Source organism: Poecilia formosa, unplaced genomic scaffold (assembly GCF_000485575.1).
Source record: "Poecilia formosa unplaced genomic scaffold, Poecilia_formosa-5.1.2 Scaffold715, whole genome shotgun sequence".
Lineage (NCBI taxonomy): Eukaryota > Metazoa > Chordata > Actinopteri > Cyprinodontiformes > Poeciliidae > Poecilia > Poecilia formosa.
Window position 1 is genome coordinate 135,110 of NW_006800654.1, and position 19,837 is coordinate 154,946.

Consider the following 19,837-nt stretch of genomic DNA (forward strand, 5'->3'; position numbering starts at 1 on the left):
TAGAGGTATGTTTTCTAGTTTTCTAGGCTCCTTCACTCTTATGTACCTTTCTGGTGAGGGGGGCATTTATGTTTTCGCATCCACCTGAATCAGATGTAGTTGCGCCCCTGCCCATGATGCTTTGCAGGAGGTTCTGCCGGTTCGGCCCGCTTGGAGCTCGTGTTCCGTTGACCTTTGTGGCGCCTGAGTGACACCTGAACGGCGGGCGTGACGTCAGCAGGGGGAGCCCGTGGAAACGGGAGCCGAGTAGATCAATCATGGCGGTCGGGACGTTTTCCTGCTTAACCTTTAGATTGAGTCAGACTCCGGGAGAGGAGGCGGCAGCTCCGCCGTGACTGGCAGCTAATAACGGCGAACAGCGCGGGGTGAGGCCGGCTGACCCGATTTAAATACCACGGCCCAGACGGCGGCTCCTCCCCCGGCCGCAGGTACCGCTAAACACACCTTCCGCCTGCTGACGGTTCTGCCCGCCAGCTACCCGCCCGGCACCGAGCCTTCATGGATCAGCGGCTTTCCATTAACACAGTTGTTGCTGCCGTGGATATATTTGGATAAATTAACTTAGCATAAAGTGCTGGGAGGCTGCAGGAGTGTTTGCAGGCTGAAAAGTCAGTGCACACAGTGGCAGCTGCCGCTACGACGCATCGAGAAAGCGGCGCTGCTTCCGCCGCTGACGGGACTCATAATTACTTCCAGTTTTCCTCACGTCTGGATATGAGCAGCTTCAGCGGGAGAGCTCATTATGAGCCGCTGACGGCTACAGCGGCTCTGCTAAAGGTACAGAAAATTGGGAAACTACTGATGTGCAACATTAATAACAATAAATAATAAACACAAAGAGGTCATTTAATCTGCGATGTTTGTTTTAGGCTTGCTTTTCACCGAGGCTGTGGAGAAAATTACAGGAATAAACAGAAATATTTGTTCATCAATTCAAACTTAAGGTTCCAGCTGAAAAGCTGCTTCCGGCTGATGAAGAAAGCCAGAGGTCTTCCTCACGGGCCTCCGGTCCGGTGGAGGCCCAGAGTCCAGATCTGGATTATGTTCTGATGTTTAAGTGATCAGGTTTGGTCTCTTCTGCAAAACTTTCAACTAAAAATCATTTAAATATGTTGTACTATTTAGTAATGCAAATAAAAGGAATATATAAAAGTAAAAATGGATAAATAAAAAATTAACTTAAAAAATGTGTCATACAATACTTACACAAAAAATATATTTTAGCAAATTTAAAATGCAGCAAATATTCAGTAAAAATGAATATGAACAAAAATGGGGAATATATTTATAAACACACTGAATAAATATATAAGATGAGCAAAAACAAATAGTTTATCTAGAGATCAGCAGGAAGAGTTTATTTTTTGTTTTGGAAAATGAGAAACGGGACGTTTAGTAGAGAAAATGTTGGAAATTTAAATGAAGAATAAAACAAATTGATTTAAATGTCTTTGTTGGTAAAATTGTTTCATAGAGTTTTTAAGTGCAGATTTAAAAACCAAAAGCAAAAAACTGTTCTGGTTAAAAATCACAGAATCTCTGACTTTCTAACAAATGAAAACAACTTCATGCACAGAGGAGGATCTGTGATGCTGCGGGCTCAGAACGTGACATCATCATACACATTCCAGTCAAATCCCAACAGGAAGTATTCACACCCCAACCTGAGACCCGTTCAAGGACCTGGAACCAGATCTGAGTTCATTTTTAGGTTCATTAGTTCCTGAAAGTCTTCAGGAACCAGAAACGGCCAGGATTAAATTACAGGAACTTTTACTTTTCAAACACATTCTGGATCAAAATCATTTCAGTGTTTTGATAGAAATATTGGCATTCAGAAACTTTAAACTTAATTAATTAATGAAGAGGATCAATTAAATGGTGTGTTAGAAATCTGAACTGAATGTCCTTATACGGAAATGAGGGGGCGGGGCTTCCAGGTCTGAACATTCCTGGTTCAAATCTTTGGATTGATTTTCTGTAATAATCTCATTATGAGGGAATCTGATGGTTCCCAGCTGCTGAAAACCAATAATCAAAATGATCAATAATAAACCCTGATTCACAGTTTAATGAATCTGAGTTTGACTTTCTGAACTAAATTAATTTCTTGCTGAGCTTTAGGATGACGAGGTCAGTGTGGAGGTCAGGAAACAGGGAATAAAAACCTGGAGAAGGATGTGGATCACACAGATTATTTTATTTAGAGTTCATGCATAATTTAACCAACACAAAGAACAGAAACACAGAGCAGCCCAGATCCAACATGGCGGCTCCGAGTTCAGAGCCAACATGGCGGCTCCGAGTTCAGAGCCAACATGGCGGCTCCACTCTGCAACCAGAATCACCAGTGACAACAAAACCCAGGAAACCAAAGTAAATCTCTAAAAAGTGCAATCTTCACGTTGGTTAGTGTTCTGGTGACTTCAGACTAAAACCTTCATCTTCATTGTCTGATTTCAACCAACGACATAAATCCTGATCAGCAGCAGCAGCGGGTGGGGGAGGGGGAGGAATCTCTTCAGCAGAAACAGAAGCAACAACATTAAAGTCCAGACATGATGCCAGTTGATCCTCAGCTCAATAAAAACACTTAAATACTGATCAGAGAATAAATTACTTCTGTAGTTCAATGGAAACGTTCGTTGCCACGGCGACTAAGCGCTGGTCTGGGATCTAAACGTCTCGTTTGTGGCGCTGGGACTCATTTCTGAAAACAAATGTGGTGTTGAAAGGTCAGGCCTCTGAAGATGTCAGCAAATCATACGATTGATAACACTGATGATGTGCAAACTCCATCTGTAGTGTGAAGTTGAATCAGAAACAGGAAGTAAAATTTAAACGTTTGGTCCTCTAAACGAGTTCAGGACAAAACAAACAGTGAAGGCAGAGCCGGCCCAAAGCATGAGCAAATGCTGCGGCAGCAGCTTCTTTTAACAGTCAGGATTTAATGCAAGGGGGCCCTGCGGTGGGGGACAGGAGCCCCAGGGGGCTTTGGGCCGGCCCTGCCAGCAGCTTCAGTTGGATCAACAGGAAGTTCCCGCTTTTCTTCTTCCTGTCGCATCATGGAGGGTTTTCCCTTTTTGTTCTGAACAGAAACTAAACCAGCGACTCTGAAACACGGAGCCAAATATACACCAAACATTTACACATTTACAAACCAACTTGGAGATGATTTGACTAGGACAAACATCAGAGAGGACGGTCAGTCCTACAGAACCAAACGGGTCGGTTCTGCTGAGGAGCAGCTAAAACAAACCCAACGCTGATCTGAGGGCCGTCCTGCCTCAGAGTTACTGAAAACGTCTGGAAACAGGAAGTAGGAAACAGGAAGCAGGAAGTGGGTGACCTGGACGTCTCTGGGCTGCAGCCATTTTGGTCCGGAGACGTAGGGGGGTCGGCGGGGGCTGATGGTCTACATGGCCAGCAGAGCGTCTTCCTGTCTCCCCGTCTTCTTCCTGCTGGGCGTTCCCTGCGTCGCGCCACTGGGGGGCGACGGCGGGCCGGTCTCGGCGGCTTTGGCCCGCTCCTCCAGGAACTTATCAAACTCTGGAAGGAGGAGAGCTAGGATGAAGCTAAACGAAGCTAAACGAAGCTAACTGAAGCTAAGTGACTCTGAAACAGGAAACAGGAAATGAAACCAGCTCTCTACATCTTACCTTCGCTGGTCACGCCTTCCTCTCCTTCGTCTCCTTTCTGTCGGACAGAAAAACAGAGAAACGTCACGACTGGAGGGAAACGTCTGAAAAGTGTGGAGTGCATTTGGATTTAAGCCAAGTAACAGATACCATAGTTGGTTGTAATAAATCTATAGATCATATTTTAATAAATTAAAATGAACTTAATAATTCCCACTCTGATGACTAAAATGTTTCCAAGAAGAGTTTTGTTGTTTGACTTTATTTATTCAGGTTTGTTTTATTTTATTTTTTGGTTTTGGTCACTTTATTTATTTTATGATTATATTAGTTGAAAATGATCTCAAAACAACAATATTATCGTTTATCACAATAATTACTGGGACATTTTACCATCAGTCTTCAGAAGTCACTAATTACAGAATCTCTGACTCAGCTGTAACTCACAGCTGCTGAACATAAATGCACACCACACTTTTCAGATTTCCTTAGGAAACTCCATTGATTTCCAGCTGATAATCGACTTTGACACATAAAACCAGTTAAATACTTAAAGTTTATGGTTGTAAATCAGATCAATGTTTGCAGAAGAAAATATTAATAATTTCAGGTCTTTGATGAATTTAATTCATTTGATGTGAAACAAACATGTAAACCTGACAGAGTTGATATCTAATCCATCATGCTGATCAGTTTTATTCTCGGATCGTTTCCTTCACCAACACTGAGCTTAGTGAGTAAAGAAATGAGATGTTTTATTTTCCAGCTGCACAGAGAGATTCATCAGAAGGAAAAGCAAAGAAAAGGATGAAAACTAAAAGTTGTGATCCGTCTCACCACATCGGTGCTCAGCCACTCCTCTATGTCATCCATGACAGAGGACTGACGCTGCTGGCCCTGCAGGGGGCGCCGCAGGAGGCCGCCAAATGAAAAACACACAAATAAACATCCAAAGAAACAGAAACCAAACTGAAGCGTATTAAAACACATCAACATGAATGTTTGAAGAAGATGATAACAGAAAAAGACAGAAAATAATCTGAAGATGGAGATGAGAACTTCTGGAACGACCCGCTAATCCACCCGCTGCTCACTTCACCTCAAATAATAGTTTGGTAATTATTATGTGTTAAAGTTACTTTTTATTTCATGGTGAGTCTATCTGCATGTGTGACTCCAGCAAACAGACCAAACTGACCCAAACGGGTCAGAACCAGAACCACACAGTAAAACATCTGGAGTAACTAATTAATCTGACAGAAAAAGAAACATTCTGCAGGTTTTTCATTTAACCTTAAACTTATTTCATGTAAAATGAGAGAAAATGAATTTTTTCCATCTTATGAAGAGCTTTCCTCTGGAGGACATCCGAACGTCTGCAGCTAAAAATCCTTCAAACATGAGGAAATCTGAACATCCATTCAGATTATGGATAATCTGGGGATTATTACTGATTAACCGTTATTAACTGAACAGGAAACGATGATCAGTGTGAACAAGGGGAGGCCAACAGATTTACACACCAAATATTTGTTTCAACTTAAATTCAAAATGTTTCGACTTCATGTTCGGTTCCTTCACAAAAACAGTCTGTGGACTTTAATTCCTTCATCAATGACTAAATTAGTTGACGATTATTTCAACAATCGAATAACCACTTCAGAAGAAAACTAATTAATTACAGGTGAGATTTAAGCTTTTATGAGGATTACAATAATTTAATAATCCTGAGGATATGAGACATTTCTATTGTCAGAATAATTGGAAACTAAAATAATCATTAACTGCAGCCAAAGTCAAAACTGTTAAGATTCTGAATGACCAGGTGAAATGGGTCCAGAGGTGGAGGACATGGACCCAAACTGGTGTGCTTACTGGTCCCAGCAGGAAGTGACGGCTGGGTATAAAATAATCAAAACGAAGCAAACAGAGAGACGGCCGCTTAGAAATAAAATATGAACAGGATGTTTTCATGGTGGAGTCAGAGAGAGTCATCAGTGGAAGAAGAATTTAGTCATGAATGTTGGGATAACATTTATGACTAATGTTTTGTTGTTCCCAATAAAGCTTCCTATCCTTCCAATTGGAGGATAATCTGAGACATTTAAAGGCTCAGGAAGTGACATCACAACTCACCGCGCCTGCAGCAGCCGGCTGCTGGACGTCCAGCGTGGGTGGAGGGCCGTCCGCTGCAGCGTCTGCTGCTGACGGCCTGAGAGCAAAACGCTGCTGTTAGACTTCAGCGGCTTCCTGCTCCAGCGGGGGAAACCGTGAACGGGTTCTTACGTTCTGTGTGGTTCTGCCAGCGCGCCGCTCCGGGTCTGAGCGAACACGTCGAAGTCGTCCTGCGCTGCCGCCGGCTTGCAGCTGCTGAGCGCGCTCAGAGTGCTACTGACGCTGTCGGCGCCCACGTCTGCAGGAGACGCAGAAATAAAAAGCAAGAGTCAGGCATCATGCAGACAGGATCAGCTACACAACATTAAAGCAAAAATCATCTTTAAAATCTGACAAAAAGCCTGAAAAACCCATAAAATCCGTCATCAGGAAGGACTTAGCTCATTTTTATTTATCTGCGATTTATTACCAATTAATAAATCCCTGACTCTGAACATATTTCAATCGTTTCAGTGTGCATGAATGAATGAAAGTCCGGCATGAATTACATCTGTAGCACTGCTGCCTCCTAGTGGTCAAACCCAGGAGCTACAGCAGCAGCTGGCAGATGTGGCTCTTTCAGTGTCTGGTGTTTGGATATGATTATACAAAAAACTAAGCAAACTAAAATCAATTTGGGATTCTATTCAGAATTCCAGCACCAGGATTGTGATTCTCTACAGAACTGAATTTGTCTGAACCTCCAGTTACTGTGAACATGTAAAGATATGAGCAGATTACTGCATGTGTGACTGCAGAAACAAGGTGGAAATGGACCTAAACCGGCCAGGCGGGAGGCCAGGGAGGCCGGGGAGGCCGGGGACGAGGGCCTCCCTGCAGAGCCGCTCAGGGCGGGCGGCAGGCTGGACGGAGCGGCGCTGGGCATGTTGCTGACCACTGCGGGCGAGCCGGGTCCAAGGTCAATCAGGTTGTCCTCTGTGGCCTCACTGAGCACCTGATCAATAAACAATAATCAATACTGAAAGCTCAGGACAAACTGGAACACTCTGCAATACTTTAATCATCAGAACATAAAGTTTGGTGTGATGCACAGCGGTGAACAGCTCAGTGGTTAGCGTAGGGAATCATGAGAGCGACAGGAAGTAGCTGCTTCTTAAGGGGGTCAGGCAGGAAAACACACTGAGGGTCAGAAAAGGAGACAGGAAGTGAAGAGAATCCCCTTAAGGCAGGAATCAGCAGAGGAGAGAACATGGCCGTGCACAGGCTTTTATTTTGGTGCCTAGATCTACTTCCTGTTTGAGGCGATGAGGGAAGGCGAAGGGAAGACATGCTGATGGCAGCAGCTCACAACCTGACGACGACAGGAAGCAGCTCAGAGGGTTAAACCACAGGAGGAGAGCGCCACCAGCGGTCCAAACGCTGAACTTCTTAACCCCAAGCTAATCCTCCTTTCTCCCTCATTTACAAACTAATGGAGCGCTGGCTCCTGATTGGCCGACGGGCCCCTGTAATGTGACTCTGCTTCTGCCACGTCCAATGGCGCCGCATGGTGAGCCGTCGCTGTGCCTGTAGCATCAAGCTAACGCACCGGTTCGTCTCCCAGAGCTTTACCTCCAGCAGCCGCAGCGCGTCGGGTTTTATCAGTGGCCGTTTGCTTTGCACAGGTTAAATCTGTTGACTGCGAGGTTTGAGAGCTCCTGCCATACGGGGTAAAAGTACTGGAAGCTAAAGAAGCCGCCATCTTTTATTGCCTTTGATGCGGCGGCTGATTTAGAGAGGAGGACAGTTTCCATACTTGCCTGTCTCAGCTAGCCACAGAAACACATGGACAGAGAGGAAGAGACAGTGGACAATGTTAGCATGCTAGCACAGAGACGATGAGTGACGGTCAGTCTGGATGAAGATCCCGCCTGAAGCTGCATCTTTCATGGCGCCACGCCAAAGTATTCACTCCCTCTTCTGCTGACCTACTGGGATTTTATAGACCAAAACTAAACTGTGCATTAGTGTTAATTTGAAGAAAACTTATACCAAGTAGAAAGAAAAGCTTCATGTGGATTTGTGTTCAACCCCCTTTTCTGTGAAGCCCCTAAAGAAAATCCAGAGCCTGAACAAGTTGCCTAATTAGTAGACAGCGACCTGTGAGAGTAAACACAGAACCGGCTAACAGAATACCTTCAAAGGCTGCGCCGGTCAGAAGCCGCCATTTTTAATTGAAGGCATTCAGAGGCTTAAACTGCATGGAGCTTTGACTAGACCGTTTCAGGTCTGCAATGGAGAACAGCAGCTCAGCTCCTGATTGTTATACTGCCTCCATAACCAGGATGCATTTACTTTGGATCCAGCCAGTGTGGCGCCCCCTGCTGGGCAGAACCTGGTCTCAGTATAAATCTACACGTATTAAAAGGTTTTAGAGGAGAAAGTGACGGTTGGTTCCAGCTGCCTGGCTCTCAGGCTGGGCCTGCTCATCTGACTGATGGACCATCATTCACACCATGATGAGATGTGAAAACATAAGAAGAAATAACCGAGAGCAGCCAACCGGCCACAGGTGATTTTAAAGAGAAGATTCAATAAAAGCCAGGCGGAGACGTTCGGCACGTCTGCTGCCACTCACCCCGTTGTTGACACTCTGAGCCGAGGATCTGCCGGACCGAAACCGCTCGTACCTGCAGCACAAGAAGCAGACGGCACATCAAACGGGAAACCAACAGATTTCAAACTGACGAGGCCAAAAGTTCTGGGACGGACCCAAAACTGGGTTGAGAGCAAAACCAGGTGGAAACCAGGTGGAAACCAGGTGGAAACCAGGCGCTTCAGGGCTCTGACCTGTCATAGCGGAGGAAAATGTTGTTGAGGTCGTCGTTGGCGTGCAGTAGCTCCTCGGTCACCGCCTCGTTGGAGACGCAGGAGATGAGCTCCACTATCCTCTGCTGCATGGCTCGGCACGTCCTGTTCAGCTCCTGACAACGCAGACAGACGATTGGTGCTTTATGATGGTGTTCAGAGTCAGCCTGAGGCCTGAGGCCTGACCTGCAGCAGCTCGTAGTCTGAAGCGTCCTCCTGCCCTGGAACCATCTCCGTCAGCATCTCTGACATCACCTTGGTGTTTCCACGGACGACGTCCAGCTCGCTGCGGAGCCGGCTAATCTGAGCAACACAAACACCAACGACCATTAGGCTGCAAGCTGGAATAAACACCAAATAAAGCTGCAGTTTGTAACTTTCATAAAAATATGATTTTACATATTTATTAAACTGACAGCATGTTGTGAACAGATCGATTCTCTCCTGCTCCTCCATGAGCTGCTACTGCCGACTGAAACCTTTCAGGATCAAAAACAACCAATCAGAGCCAGGGGGAGGGGCTTACAGCTGCCAACTATCCTCATGTACTCACTGCTAAATGTGCTAATGACATAGAAACAACTTACCATTACAGGAAAACTGTTTATCCGCCATAATCGGTGGCTATGCTATCTAGTATTAGCTTTTATGACAGGCTATGCTATCTGCAGCGGAGCAGGGAGCAAATGTGAAGGCGAGCAGCACAACATTGAGGGTGATTGACAGCGCTAAGTCCCGCCTCCTGGCTCTGATTGGTTGCTACAATTGGGAGAAGCTTCATTTTTCACAGCTTATCTTTATAAACCATCATGACATTTTCTACAAATATTAAAAAATATTAAAGTTGCATATTGCAGCTTTAAATCACTAAACCTGCTTTAATCGGCGTTTAGATAAATCATCAGCTCAGTGAAGGGTTCGCTGCAGCACCTGCTCAGGGCTGGGGGTGACGGCGCCCCCTGGCTGCAGGCTGGGGGCCTGCGGCGCGCTGTAGGCTGGTGGGACGGGCTGCGGCGCAGCTTTAGCCTTGCTGCTGCTGCTGCTGCTGCTGCTGCTGCTGTACTTGTGGAGCGTGGAGTCGCCCTCTGGAGCCGACGCCGCCTGCAAACGACACACAAGGAGGCCATGGATAAAGCTGCAGAGGTCAGAGGTCAGGGAGAGTGGGGGCGTTTAGTGAGAAGCGGCGGCGGCTCCGACCCGCTGAGGGGTGTGGATGGGCGACAGCGTCTCCAGCTCTGAGGTGGGGAACTCGATGCCTTTCCTCTTCAGCTCCTCGTACACCTGGACCACACCTGTGAGGTCCGGGCTGCTCCTGAATGCATCGGCCCAAGCCTGCAGGAAGAGAACCAGCAACCAGTTAACCCACTTCCTGTCTGAGCCCAAGACCTTCAGCAGCCACGTTCAGAGCCGAGGCTTCACACTGCAGCACAAACAGATTCTGTTCCTGAAAATTAGAGTTGAAATGACTCACCAGATCAATCGATTATTGAATTACTCTGCAATTCATTTAGTAATTGATTCATCGTTAAGTGAAGCATAGGTGCTAGAAAAGAGCAATCAGAGCAGTAATTAAACCAAAACTGTACAAAACCTTTTGCATGCAAGATAAAAACCTTCTTTATCTGTAAATATGTGAGTTAGTTTGTAGTTTTGGTTTAATTATCGCTCTGAGTTATTCTTCCAGATGAATCAATTATTCCAGTTGTTCCAGCTCTACATCAGAAGCTCCGTCCTGACAGCCGCTCAGGTGGAAACAGGAGCTGCAGAGTCACCTGATCCGGTTCAGGTAACCCAACACGCAGCAGAACCGGCTGCAGAACCACACTGACCCAGACTACCTGCAGCTGTCCTACCTGGATCAGAGCCAGGACTTTCTCTTGAACGATGGTGGGCGGGTTGTTCTTAGGAGAAATGACTTTAACGAGGACGCCGTCCACAAAGTCCTTACTGGTCACCAAGGCGTGGAAACGATGGCCGCAGTTCTTCACACACGTCTCCAGAACCTGGTGGAGATGCAGCAGCTGTCAGCGCGTTTCATCCCAGAAGAGAGGCAACCTTCACTCCTCAGACATGCTGCAGATTTATCCTGCAGCTGCTGCATCATCTCACCGTTAGAGTCAGCATCACTTCCCTGTAGTTCCTGTTGCCGCTCAGCCGCTTCTTCACCGCTCTCATCGCATCCTTCGGCCTGAAGGGAAGAGACAGAGCCGGACGTCAGCCTGGCGTTCTGAAGCCTCCACATGGGTTCAGACAGGACAAATACCAGCAACATCTTCAGGCTGACGCCATTAAAACGTTTTACACCCAACCAACCAATCAAATGTTCTCTGTGCAGCATGTCAGCAGCAGGCTTTTCAAAGACTTTACATCACAAACACAGAAACACAAAGTCATGCAGCAGAGAATCAACAATAAAACGTGACATTAAGTCGATGCCGTCGATAAATTGATCACGATTCTAATAAAACTAACCAGGAGTCTGGATTTAAAGGAAGTCAGTGTTTCTGCTGTTTCTCAGTTTTCTGGAAGTTTGTTCCAGATTTGTGGTGCATAGAAGCTGAATGCTGCTTCTCCTCGTTTGGTTCTGGATGCAGAGCAGAACCAGAACCTGAGGGTCTGGCAGGTTGATACAGCAGCAGCAGATATTTAATGTGTTGTGGTGCTAAACCGTTCAGTGATTTATAAACAGGATTTTACAGTCTGTTCTCTGAGCTACAGCTGTAGGACTGTAGATCTGGTCTTATGTCTCCATCTTCCTGGTTCTAGTCAGAACAGCAGCAGCAGCTTCTGGATCAGCTGCAGCTGGAGGATCGTTTTGGTGGTCAGACCTGTGAAGACGCTGCTGCAGGAAACAATGAGACTGAAGATAAACGCCTGGATGAGTTTCTCTAGATCTTTTTTCTAGATCTATGAGCTTTTTTCATGTTAACCACAAACATTGATGGAAATATTATAATTTCATATGAAAAACAAACACCAAGGAGATCATAACTGAAGTGAAAAGAAAATAATTTTGATTTTTAAGCAAAATCTTAAAAGTGTGGCATGAATTTAAATTCTCTCCCCAGATTTGCACAGATAGAGGAAGAATGTTTAGCTAGCTGCTATTAAAACACACCATGCTTTATTTATGGAAAAAGTTGATTGAATTTTCTTCTGAAAACTTAATAAAACTTAATTACATTGAGGCCTGCTGGGTGATAAGTTGAGCCAGTAGTTATTGTGATAAATGATAATATTGTCATTTTGAGGCAATTTTCAAGTAATATAATGAAAATGTCATAATAATCCAAGCACAGATTCTCAAAGATCAATAATCTTTAATTTTCAACGAACATTTAGCAATGGGACTGGAAGACATTTTAAACACCCAAAATAAATAAACCAAAGAACAGAAATAACAAATAAAATGGATTATGAAATCTGTTGGGCCAGCTGAGACCAAAGGCTCAAGTCATCCAGTGTTTTTAGAGACTGATGAGGGAAAACAACCATGTAAATGGAAATGATCACATTCACTTTGATTTATCATGTAATGAGTTGATTTATTGCAACAAGCTTCATAACATGAACATGTAAAAATAAAAACTGTTGCTAATTGTGGACGGATCAGCAGGTGAGGGAAAGTGAAAACAAAGAGAAAGTGTTTATTCTCTAAGAGTCCACCTTCACTCAGGCATGCCGAGCAAAACCTGTTTTATCATTTAACCGATTCAGCTGAAGCTGCTCTGGAGGGTCAGGGTCAGGAGAAGGGTGAGGCAGCTGTAGCATTTCAGTCGCAGTTTATTTTAATGTGAAGGTGATCTGGCAGGGCTGTTTACGACCCGCTAATCAAACAGAAAGCTGAACTTCACACACCAGCTAAAGGAATAAAAGCAGACGATTATGGAGCAGGAGATAAGCACTGAGGCCCCACACACCCAGAGCTGGATTCCTTTTCTCGCCTTGACCCAGGTATGGAGGACAGGTGAGGGACTGAGTGCCTTCAGTCAGCCTTTCCTCAGGTAAAAACACCCAAGTACAGATTATTAGCCTACAGTGATGGCTACTCACCCGTCCTCTGTCTCATTGATGATGTCACAGATCTCCATGTTGAGGGTCCAGTCTTCACTCTGCAGGGACCCATCAGTGGCTCTCTCTGGAACAAACATTAAAACATTAACGTCTTTCCATAAACACAGCAGCCTGATGACGATGACTGGTGGCTAGCAGAGAGCTAACTTCACCCCAGCCCCTTAGCTAAAACAGACCTGACTGCTAATACAGTTAGCACCAACTGGCGCTAATTACAACCACATAAAGGAGACGTCTAACTAGTTAACATCCAGGTTTCCACGGAGACCAGGGTAGGACTAGAGGCTCATTAGCTAGGCGGCTAACGGAGGCTCCACTCATTCAGAGACGTCAGCATGCTAAAGTAGCAACATTTTAAATGACTTCTCCACTGAAACCTCGAACATGTCCATCTTCCAGCAGCGGCCTCGGGATATTCTGACTCACCGATACAATGACCCACCGGGGTACTGAAAGGATTTCCCAGAAGGAACTCCATCTTGCTCGACAACAAACAAGTCAGTCCATGGGACGACGGTGATGATGCAATAGGAGACGTCTACTAAGCCCCGCCCACAGACTTACACAATTGGTCAACAGATTCTTGAGCTTTATTTTGATTGGATAGTCCCAACAGTCATTAAATGCATTGTACGTAACACATGCCAAAGGTTGGGTCAATAAACTCCTGATAAGGGAACTGTAACACTCAACTTATCAATGTAATTACGAAAATAAAGAATATGTTCTACTTTCTTTTATTTCCATACAACAGGTAACAGTAACAGGAATTGAAAGAGGTTGCACAATATAGTAATTTAATTAAGTAATTAGACTACAAATATTCTAATTAAAATAAAGTTGTAGATAAATGCATTGAAGATGTTTTCATAATTATTTCAGTCAATAAATACTTAAGTGAACAATTATTGAATTCAATTAAAAAATACTTTGTTGACCCTAAAGTGAAACTAACTGTAGCTGCAACTCATATTATCCCAGGTTCTTTAAAAAGTTATTATAGATGGTGATGGATGTGGGCAGCAAGGATCTCCTGTAGCAGTCTGTACCACAGCAAATGTGAAGAAGCCTCTGACTGAGATAGAAAGTCACAGAGACTTCCATAATTATGACTCGGAAAGTTAAAAATATGACTTTAAAATTCTAAATTATGACTTCTTGTTGGACTTTTATTTTTTCTTTCCTGGCAGAAATGGGGTTCCATATATTTGCACTTGTTAGGATGAGATTGCAACCCATTTTTAATTCAAGGTCAAAAGTTCAGAGTTCAATAAAGCAAAAAACTGAAGAGGTTGATCACAAAATCCAATATGGTGACCTTCCATAAAAAGACACGTTGATACCTCAAGAATTTCCTTATATCCAAAAACACATGAATCCAAACCTCCAGCTGAGAGCGTTCAGACAGCCGTCTGCCTCCATCTTGTTCTCGTTTGTTGTTCTGAAGAGGGCAGAGGTCATGTGGGATTGTTTGGTCATGTGACAGTGATGCAGTGCAGGACTGGGGGTGTTAAAGCGACTGTCCTCTTTTCATCTGTTATATTAATATCAGTTTTGGCTAAAGTTCATATCAGTGCATCTCTAAATGTCTTTAGTTTTGAACACATCCAAGAATCTAATTCCAACCTGTGAGATCAGTAAGATTTTGATTCTTCAACCTGCAGCACTTGGGGTCAAAGGTTAAACCCAACAAACATGTTTTCTGTTATAAACTGGGAAATCATTGGGATGTTCCAGCTGCTGGTTGCTGTGAGAACAGAAACAAGCTGGAAAACCTGCACAGTCAGCAATTTACTCACAGACAAACTCCTGGACAGGTGAGTTTGGTATTTACTGACATGACGCTTTATTTTGAAAGGCTTGAGGTCCAACCTGGTCCAGAACATCCCAACAGAAAGTGAAGAGTCACAACATTTAAAAAACCTACAAAAAGAAAAACTGATCTGAGATTTAGATGACCTGACAGCAGTCCGCTGTGACTGGCCGCTACAGAACCACATGACCCGGACAGTCTGGATGTTTCCAAGCCGGTTTCCGGAACCAGCCAATCAGTCCTGCATCAGTTTGTGTTTGATGGTTGAGCTCTCGGATGAGAGGTGAACAAACAGCGCCCCGGCTGCCGTCCGCGCCCGCAGCTCATACATGTCGTAGTCATGAGCCCACTCCACGTTTCCCCAGCGCCGAATCTGACAAATAACCACCAAAAATCAAAGATAAAGCAGGTCAATCTTTGAAAAACATTTTAAACCAGAAGAAATCTGAAAGACAAACAGCTGACAGATAACTAGGGACCCACCCGATTTCTTTCCGATACCGATACTGATATCTGAGGTTCGGTATCGGCCGATACCGATCCGATACAGAAAAACAGCTGAACTGACTCAAAACTTTTATTTTAAATGCAGACATAAATGTACTGAATTACTAATTTATTTGATAAATAAATTTAATTTATTTGTTCAGCAGAACAGCTCATTCAAATACACCAGTAGCGCCACCAGCTGGTCAAACATGTAAAAACAACTTTAACCTGCAGTCAGGAGCAAAACAGCCAATGGAAAATAAGAAACTGACTAAAACAATAAGTTCACTTCTTTGGTCAGATATGTAAAATTAAACTAACAATGGTTCAGAAAGATCAATTAGGAATTTTAAATTTAATGGAAAATAAATAAAACATAGAATTAGACTGAATAGATCTGCCCTTAGGATCATGTTGTCATTGATTCTCCATCTAGAAATTATTTCAACATTGGGACCAATACAGATATTAATACTGGAATGGTACGTCTCTGCAGATAACTCCCTAAACCAGGTGCGGTTCTGGGATTGGTCGGTTCTACCTGGTATTCCTCCTCCAGTCTGGACAGCAGCACGGCCCGCTCTACGCTCAGGTGCCGGTCCAGCATTCCCAGTGACAGAATCAGAGACTTCAGCTGTGTGATGACGAACTCCAGCCCTGTACAGCAGCAGACACACGTCAGCAGGAACCGGCGTCCGGCCCGGCCCGAAGCAGCGCCCCGCAGTGAGCCTCACCTGTCAGGGACCAGAGGGAGAAGGAGCCCAGGTGCTGTCTGAACGTCTCCTTGGTTCCCTCTGGGATCTCAGGACCCAGAATGCTGGATGATGATCCGATAGTGACGTTGTATCTGTCGGTGAAACGCAGGTCAGCGGGTCGTTGTAGTGGCATCTCGTCTCCAGCTGAAGCTAACCGTTACCTGCTTTCGATCCAGTGCAGCACAGGATCCCACTCATTCCTCTGCAGCTCAACCAAACCTGGAGGTTCATCTACTCTGTAGCTAAAACCACAGACAGCAGCTTTACCACAAAACAATAGAATACCTATTTGAATTTCACTCTTTAAAATTCAATCTAATCTCAAGTCCAGAAACACACACACAGATTGTTCTTCCACAAAACTTTTCCATTGTTTTTGTTTGAGATGAGACGTCCAATAAACGCTGAATGATGCTTTCAGGTTCTGATGCATCCCTGTTAGTTCCTTAGCCGTTTGATACAGCCAAACCAGGTTTTACAGATACTACTACAACATGATAAAACTATTCAGATCAGAGAGGTCAGAACCTGAAAACAGCAGAAAGTAAGTTTAGGTCCAGTGAGATGAAGAAAATAGGAAATTTATCTGTAGGTTTAAAAGGCAGAAAGTCTAAATTTTGGCTACAGAGATAATTAATGTCTCATCTAAATGCAGCAGCAGAGAAACATTTATTTAAAACATGGTACCAGATGGTGTCGGTTTCCAGAAACTTCAGGGCGGCGCTGATCATCTGCTCTTTGCTGCGCTGAGTGGGATTATCCAGAGCCGTGTTGCACAGAGTGGTCTGCAGAAAACATTTCATCATCAGTTCAAATCCATCAGGACAAAGATCCGCTCTGAGGTTAGAGCTTCATCTGCTCAGGTGATGCTCATCATGACTCAAACTGGTTTCAGCTTTTTGGTAAAAACTGGAATTATTTCTCCTGTTTCCATCAGACTGACAAAGACGCTCCCCTTTGTATGGTTATTTGTGATCAGTCACATATAGTGGCACATATCTGGTAAAGCCGTACCAGATGCATGGTGTAGAACCTGATGGAGTCTTTCTGAGCATCCCACTCCGTAGCCACGGCGATGGCCAGGGCTTCATTCGGCACGGTGAACAGCTTCCCACTGGGGGTCTTCAACTTTTTTCTGTCCAGGTTTACCTCATACAGACCACCTGGAGGTTCATTCACATCATTAACACATATTATCCACTATACAGCAGAATCATGTCCGCTCAGATCTGGGGGAGCCTGTTTTTAAACAGATCCAGCATAAACTGATTCAGGGCTTTGTATATTACATTAATGCTTACCTTCACCTTGGGATATACTGACATCTTGGTAAAATCTCTTCCTCTCTAGCAAAGAGCAAAAAAAAAATCCATTGAGAACATAAGACAGCAGGGTTGGCACAATAATTTATCTGCCCAGTTTCATCCTACCTGCTGACGCTGTGGAGTATTTCATCGCATTCCTGAAGAGTTCATGTCTGGGAAACACTTTACAAAAGGTAATCACACCACCTAAGCGGCTCTGCAGTCTAATAACACTTTTAAACATAGCGGCGCTTAATGAGGAGCACTGCTACAGTAGATAGAATCACAGCTAACTGACAGCTCTTCATTTAAATTCACGCAGCTAAGCTAATTTCAGCTAAATTTCTGTTTTGGTTGTTTCTCGTGTTGAGCAGCTCCTCTGTTCAAAATCACGCTTCTGACCTTCTTCAAACTTCTTCCCAAATGTCTTTAACTGAAGGGAAGTGTAGTCTTGTAGAACCTCTGTAGAACCGTGGAACACCACGAAATAAACTACACTCAAATGTTCACGTAAAGTCTTCCGCGGTTTACTCCAATCAGCGTTTCCGATGTTTGGGACGTGAATTCCGTTGACCAATGAGGGAGGCTGATGCTCCCGGTCAGAGCGCAGCGACGAAGTCCACTTTACTTCTCGGGCAGCTTGGTTAAACTGTGCCGCGGCGGAGATAAACGGGTGTTTGGATGTTTTTAAACAGATCCAGCATTTCTTTAGCGGTTTCTAGGAGCGACTGGAGTCCTTTGCCAGCACGGCTATTGCCTGCGGTTGGTGCCCAGCCAGCGAAGCAGGAGCCATGCCCGTCCCCGCTGGATACCTCAGCGACTTCCCTGCGGCCTTCACATCCTCGGCCTCGCTTATCCCGCCGCCGCCGATAAACACCCAGCAGCCGGGCGTCGTTACCTCGCTCCTGTACAGCGGCTCCAAATTCAGGGGCCACCAGAAAAGCAAGGGAAACTCTTATGACGTGGAGGTTGTGTTACAGGTAGGGAAGTGAAATGTTTACGTGTGAATGTTTTTGGTGTAAATGTGACAGAAATGTGGTGATGTGTCAATCTGACGCGGTGATGACTGACAGCTGGAGAAACACAGATCTGTCCCGGCCTGTCCTGAACTAACTCACCTAGCTGTGGGTGTAGCAGAGCAAACTTCTATAGAATCATTTCTAATGATTATTTAATGCTGTTTAAATGTTAAGTCATTATAAACAGTGTGAACAGCAGCAGGCAGACTGTTTTTTGCTGTGTAAATGGATAGAAATGACTACTGGAATGAAAATACTCTCTCTCTCTGTCTCAAAGCATGTGACCATGGAGGATTCCTACCTGTGTGGCTACCTGAAGATAAAAGGATTGACAGAAGTCAGTGCTTCTTCATCTTTGTTTCCATACCAGCAAACAGAAAATCTGTTTGTTTGTTTTTTAAACATATCTGAACAGATCTGTCCACAAGGTCTGAAAGGTCATTCACATGTCCACAATTTACTGGCTCTTCAATCCATCCTTTTATTAAATTATTTCACTTTTCTTGGTGGATTTTCAGGTAATTTATAAATGTTTGAATGATGGTGGTAAATTATAAATGAATGAGGGAATCCAAGCTGCCGTGTTCAGGAGGCCAACATGTTTCAGAAATCCTTCATTTATCCCACAGAGAAATTAAATGTTGTCATAACTCATAAAATCCTATGATCTTCAAAGAATCTCCTGTAGCAGTCAGTTTTGCAGCAAATCCAAAGAAGCCTCTGACTGAAGTCTGTTGCTGTATGATGGTGTCATGGCCCTCACAACATGCTAACAGCCTGTTAGCGTTACAATACCATAGCAACATGACTGACAGACAAAAACCCAGGATGTATTTTGGCTAATGGGATATTAAAGAAGCTTTATCTGAACAAACACCTTCACTACTTGTCTTCCAACCATTTCACAAAGTGTTTAAAACTGTTATTTAATCAGGATACCCCTCCCCTGCTTGTTTCTGAAGGAATACCCAACACTGACCACCTTCTTTGCTGGAGAGATCATTAGCAGGAAGCGTCCGTTTCTCACCAGGAAGTGGGACGCAGATGAAGACGTGGATCGTAAGCACTGGGTATGTAGAACCTTTTAAAACTGTCCGGCGTCTACAGACATCCCATAATAATCCGGTTTCTGTTCAGGGGAAGTTCCAGGCCTTCTACCAGTACGCAAAGACCTTCAACTCCGATGAGTTCGACTACGAGGATCTGAAGAGCTCCGACTATATCTTCATGAGGTGGAAAGTAAGCTGGAGTTCAAAGATCGGTCCAGTCCGGTCCAGTTCTCCTGCTGCTAACGGTTCTCCTGGTTCTGACCCCCAGGAGCAGTTTCTGGTTCCCGATCACACCATTAAGGACATCAGTGGCGCTTCCTTTGCCGGTTTCTACTACATCTGCTTCCAGAAGTCCACAGCGACCATCGAGGGTTTTTACTACCACCGGAGCTCTGAATGGTAACGCCTGCAGCTCCAGTTATCCCAGTTAGGCTAACCAGTGAAACCAGTGTCAACATTAATACAGTTGTTACGGCTGATAATAAATGTATTGGACATATTTATCTACTGTGAAAAATGACCAGAACCTTTTCTAGGCTAATGTTAACAGATGTTCGGTGTGTTCCATGCTAATGCTAACAGATGTTCTGTGTGTTCCATGCTAATGCTTACAGATGTTCTGTGTGTTCCGTGCTAATGCTAACAGATGTTCTGTGTGTTCCGTGCTAATGCTAACAGATGTTCTGTGTGTTCCGTGCTAATGCTAACAGATGTTCTGTCTGTTCCGTGCTAAT

At 44.4% G+C, this 19,837-nt stretch overlaps 3 protein-coding genes across 5 annotated transcripts in view; 1 reads left to right on the top strand and 2 right to left on the bottom strand.

The window, feature by feature from the left end:
- Positions 1-2,179: 2,179 nt before the first annotated feature.
- On the bottom strand, positions 2,180-13,233 carry LOC103131073 (TOM1-like protein 2). 3 transcript variants are annotated; one of them, XM_016666373.1, is made up of 16 exons: positions 13,101-13,233; positions 12,654-12,738; positions 10,710-10,788; positions 10,454-10,603; positions 9,798-9,932; positions 9,531-9,701; positions 8,787-8,903; positions 8,583-8,716; positions 8,371-8,422; positions 7,553-7,561; positions 6,570-6,747; positions 5,925-6,051; positions 5,775-5,850; positions 4,476-4,535; positions 3,660-3,696; positions 2,180-3,549 (listed from the first exon to the last, which is right to left on the bottom strand). In XM_016666373.1, exons 1-16 carry the CDS (start codon positions 13,150-13,152, stop codon positions 3,416-3,418), a joined length of 1,596 nt encoding a protein of 531 aa, XP_016521859.1. In that variant the 5' UTR covers positions 13,153-13,233; the 3' UTR covers positions 2,180-3,415. The 3 variants fall into 3 exon arrangements, with proteins under 3 accessions (XP_016521859.1, XP_007542695.1, XP_016521860.1); XM_007542633.2 differs by lacking the exon at positions 7,553-7,561; XM_016666374.1 differs by lacking the exon at positions 4,476-4,535.
- Positions 13,234-14,496: 1,263 nt separating this feature from the next.
- On the bottom strand, positions 14,497-17,438 carry atpaf2 (ATP synthase mitochondrial F1 complex assembly factor 2). Its single transcript, XM_007542635.2, has 8 exons — positions 17,162-17,438; positions 17,033-17,077; positions 16,746-16,894; positions 16,419-16,516; positions 15,893-15,973; positions 15,711-15,823; positions 15,518-15,633; positions 14,497-14,860 (listed from the first exon to the last, which is right to left on the bottom strand). The coding sequence occupies exons 1-8, from the start codon at positions 17,277-17,279 to the stop codon at positions 14,723-14,725; spliced, it is 858 nt and encodes a 285-aa protein (XP_007542697.1). The 5' UTR covers positions 17,280-17,438; the 3' UTR covers positions 14,497-14,722.
- A 203-nt stretch (positions 17,439-17,641) lies between these two features.
- LOC103131075 (glucose-induced degradation protein 4 homolog) overlaps positions 17,642-19,837 on the top strand; it is a 4,022-nt gene continuing 1,826 nt past the window's right edge. The window contains exons 1-5 of the mRNA XM_007542636.2: positions 17,642-18,015; positions 18,332-18,391; positions 19,017-19,124; positions 19,192-19,293; positions 19,372-19,502. Of these exons, the coding sequence (XP_007542698.1) occupies positions 17,827-18,015; positions 18,332-18,391; positions 19,017-19,124; positions 19,192-19,293; positions 19,372-19,502 (590 nt within the window). The 5' untranslated portion in view covers positions 17,642-17,826. The remainder of the gene's footprint in view (positions 18,016-18,331; positions 18,392-19,016; positions 19,125-19,191; positions 19,294-19,371; positions 19,503-19,837) is intronic.

What these genes read in the sequence shown, in the direction of transcription:
- LOC103131073 (XM_016666373.1), bottom strand. Translation starts at nt 13,152, where the DNA reads ATGGAGTTCCTTCTGGGAAATCCTTTCAGTACCCCGGTGGGTCATTGT. An exon ending in CAGACTACGAGCTGCTGCAG is followed by an intron (nt 8,717 to 8,786) that starts GTCAGGCCTCAG and finishes CTGCGTTGTCAG; the next exon opens with GAGCTGAACAGGACGTGCCG. An exon ending in GGAAGGCGTGACCAGCGAAG is followed by an intron (nt 3,550 to 3,659) that starts GTAAGATGTAGA and finishes TCCTCCTTCCAG; the next exon opens with AGTTTGATAAGTTCCTGGAG.
- atpaf2 (XM_007542635.2), bottom strand. Translation starts at nt 17,279, where the DNA reads ATGTTTAAAAGTGTTATTAGACTGCAGAGCCGCTTAGGTGGTGTGATT. An exon ending in ATACTCCACAGCGTCAGCAG is followed by an intron (nt 17,078 to 17,161) that starts GTAGGATGAAAC and finishes GCTCTTTGCTAG; the next exon opens with AGAGGAAGAGATTTTACCAA. An exon ending in GGTTCTACACCATGCATCTG is followed by an intron (nt 16,517 to 16,745) that starts GTACGGCTTTAC and finishes TGTTTTCTGCAG; the next exon opens with ACCACTCTGTGCAACACGGC.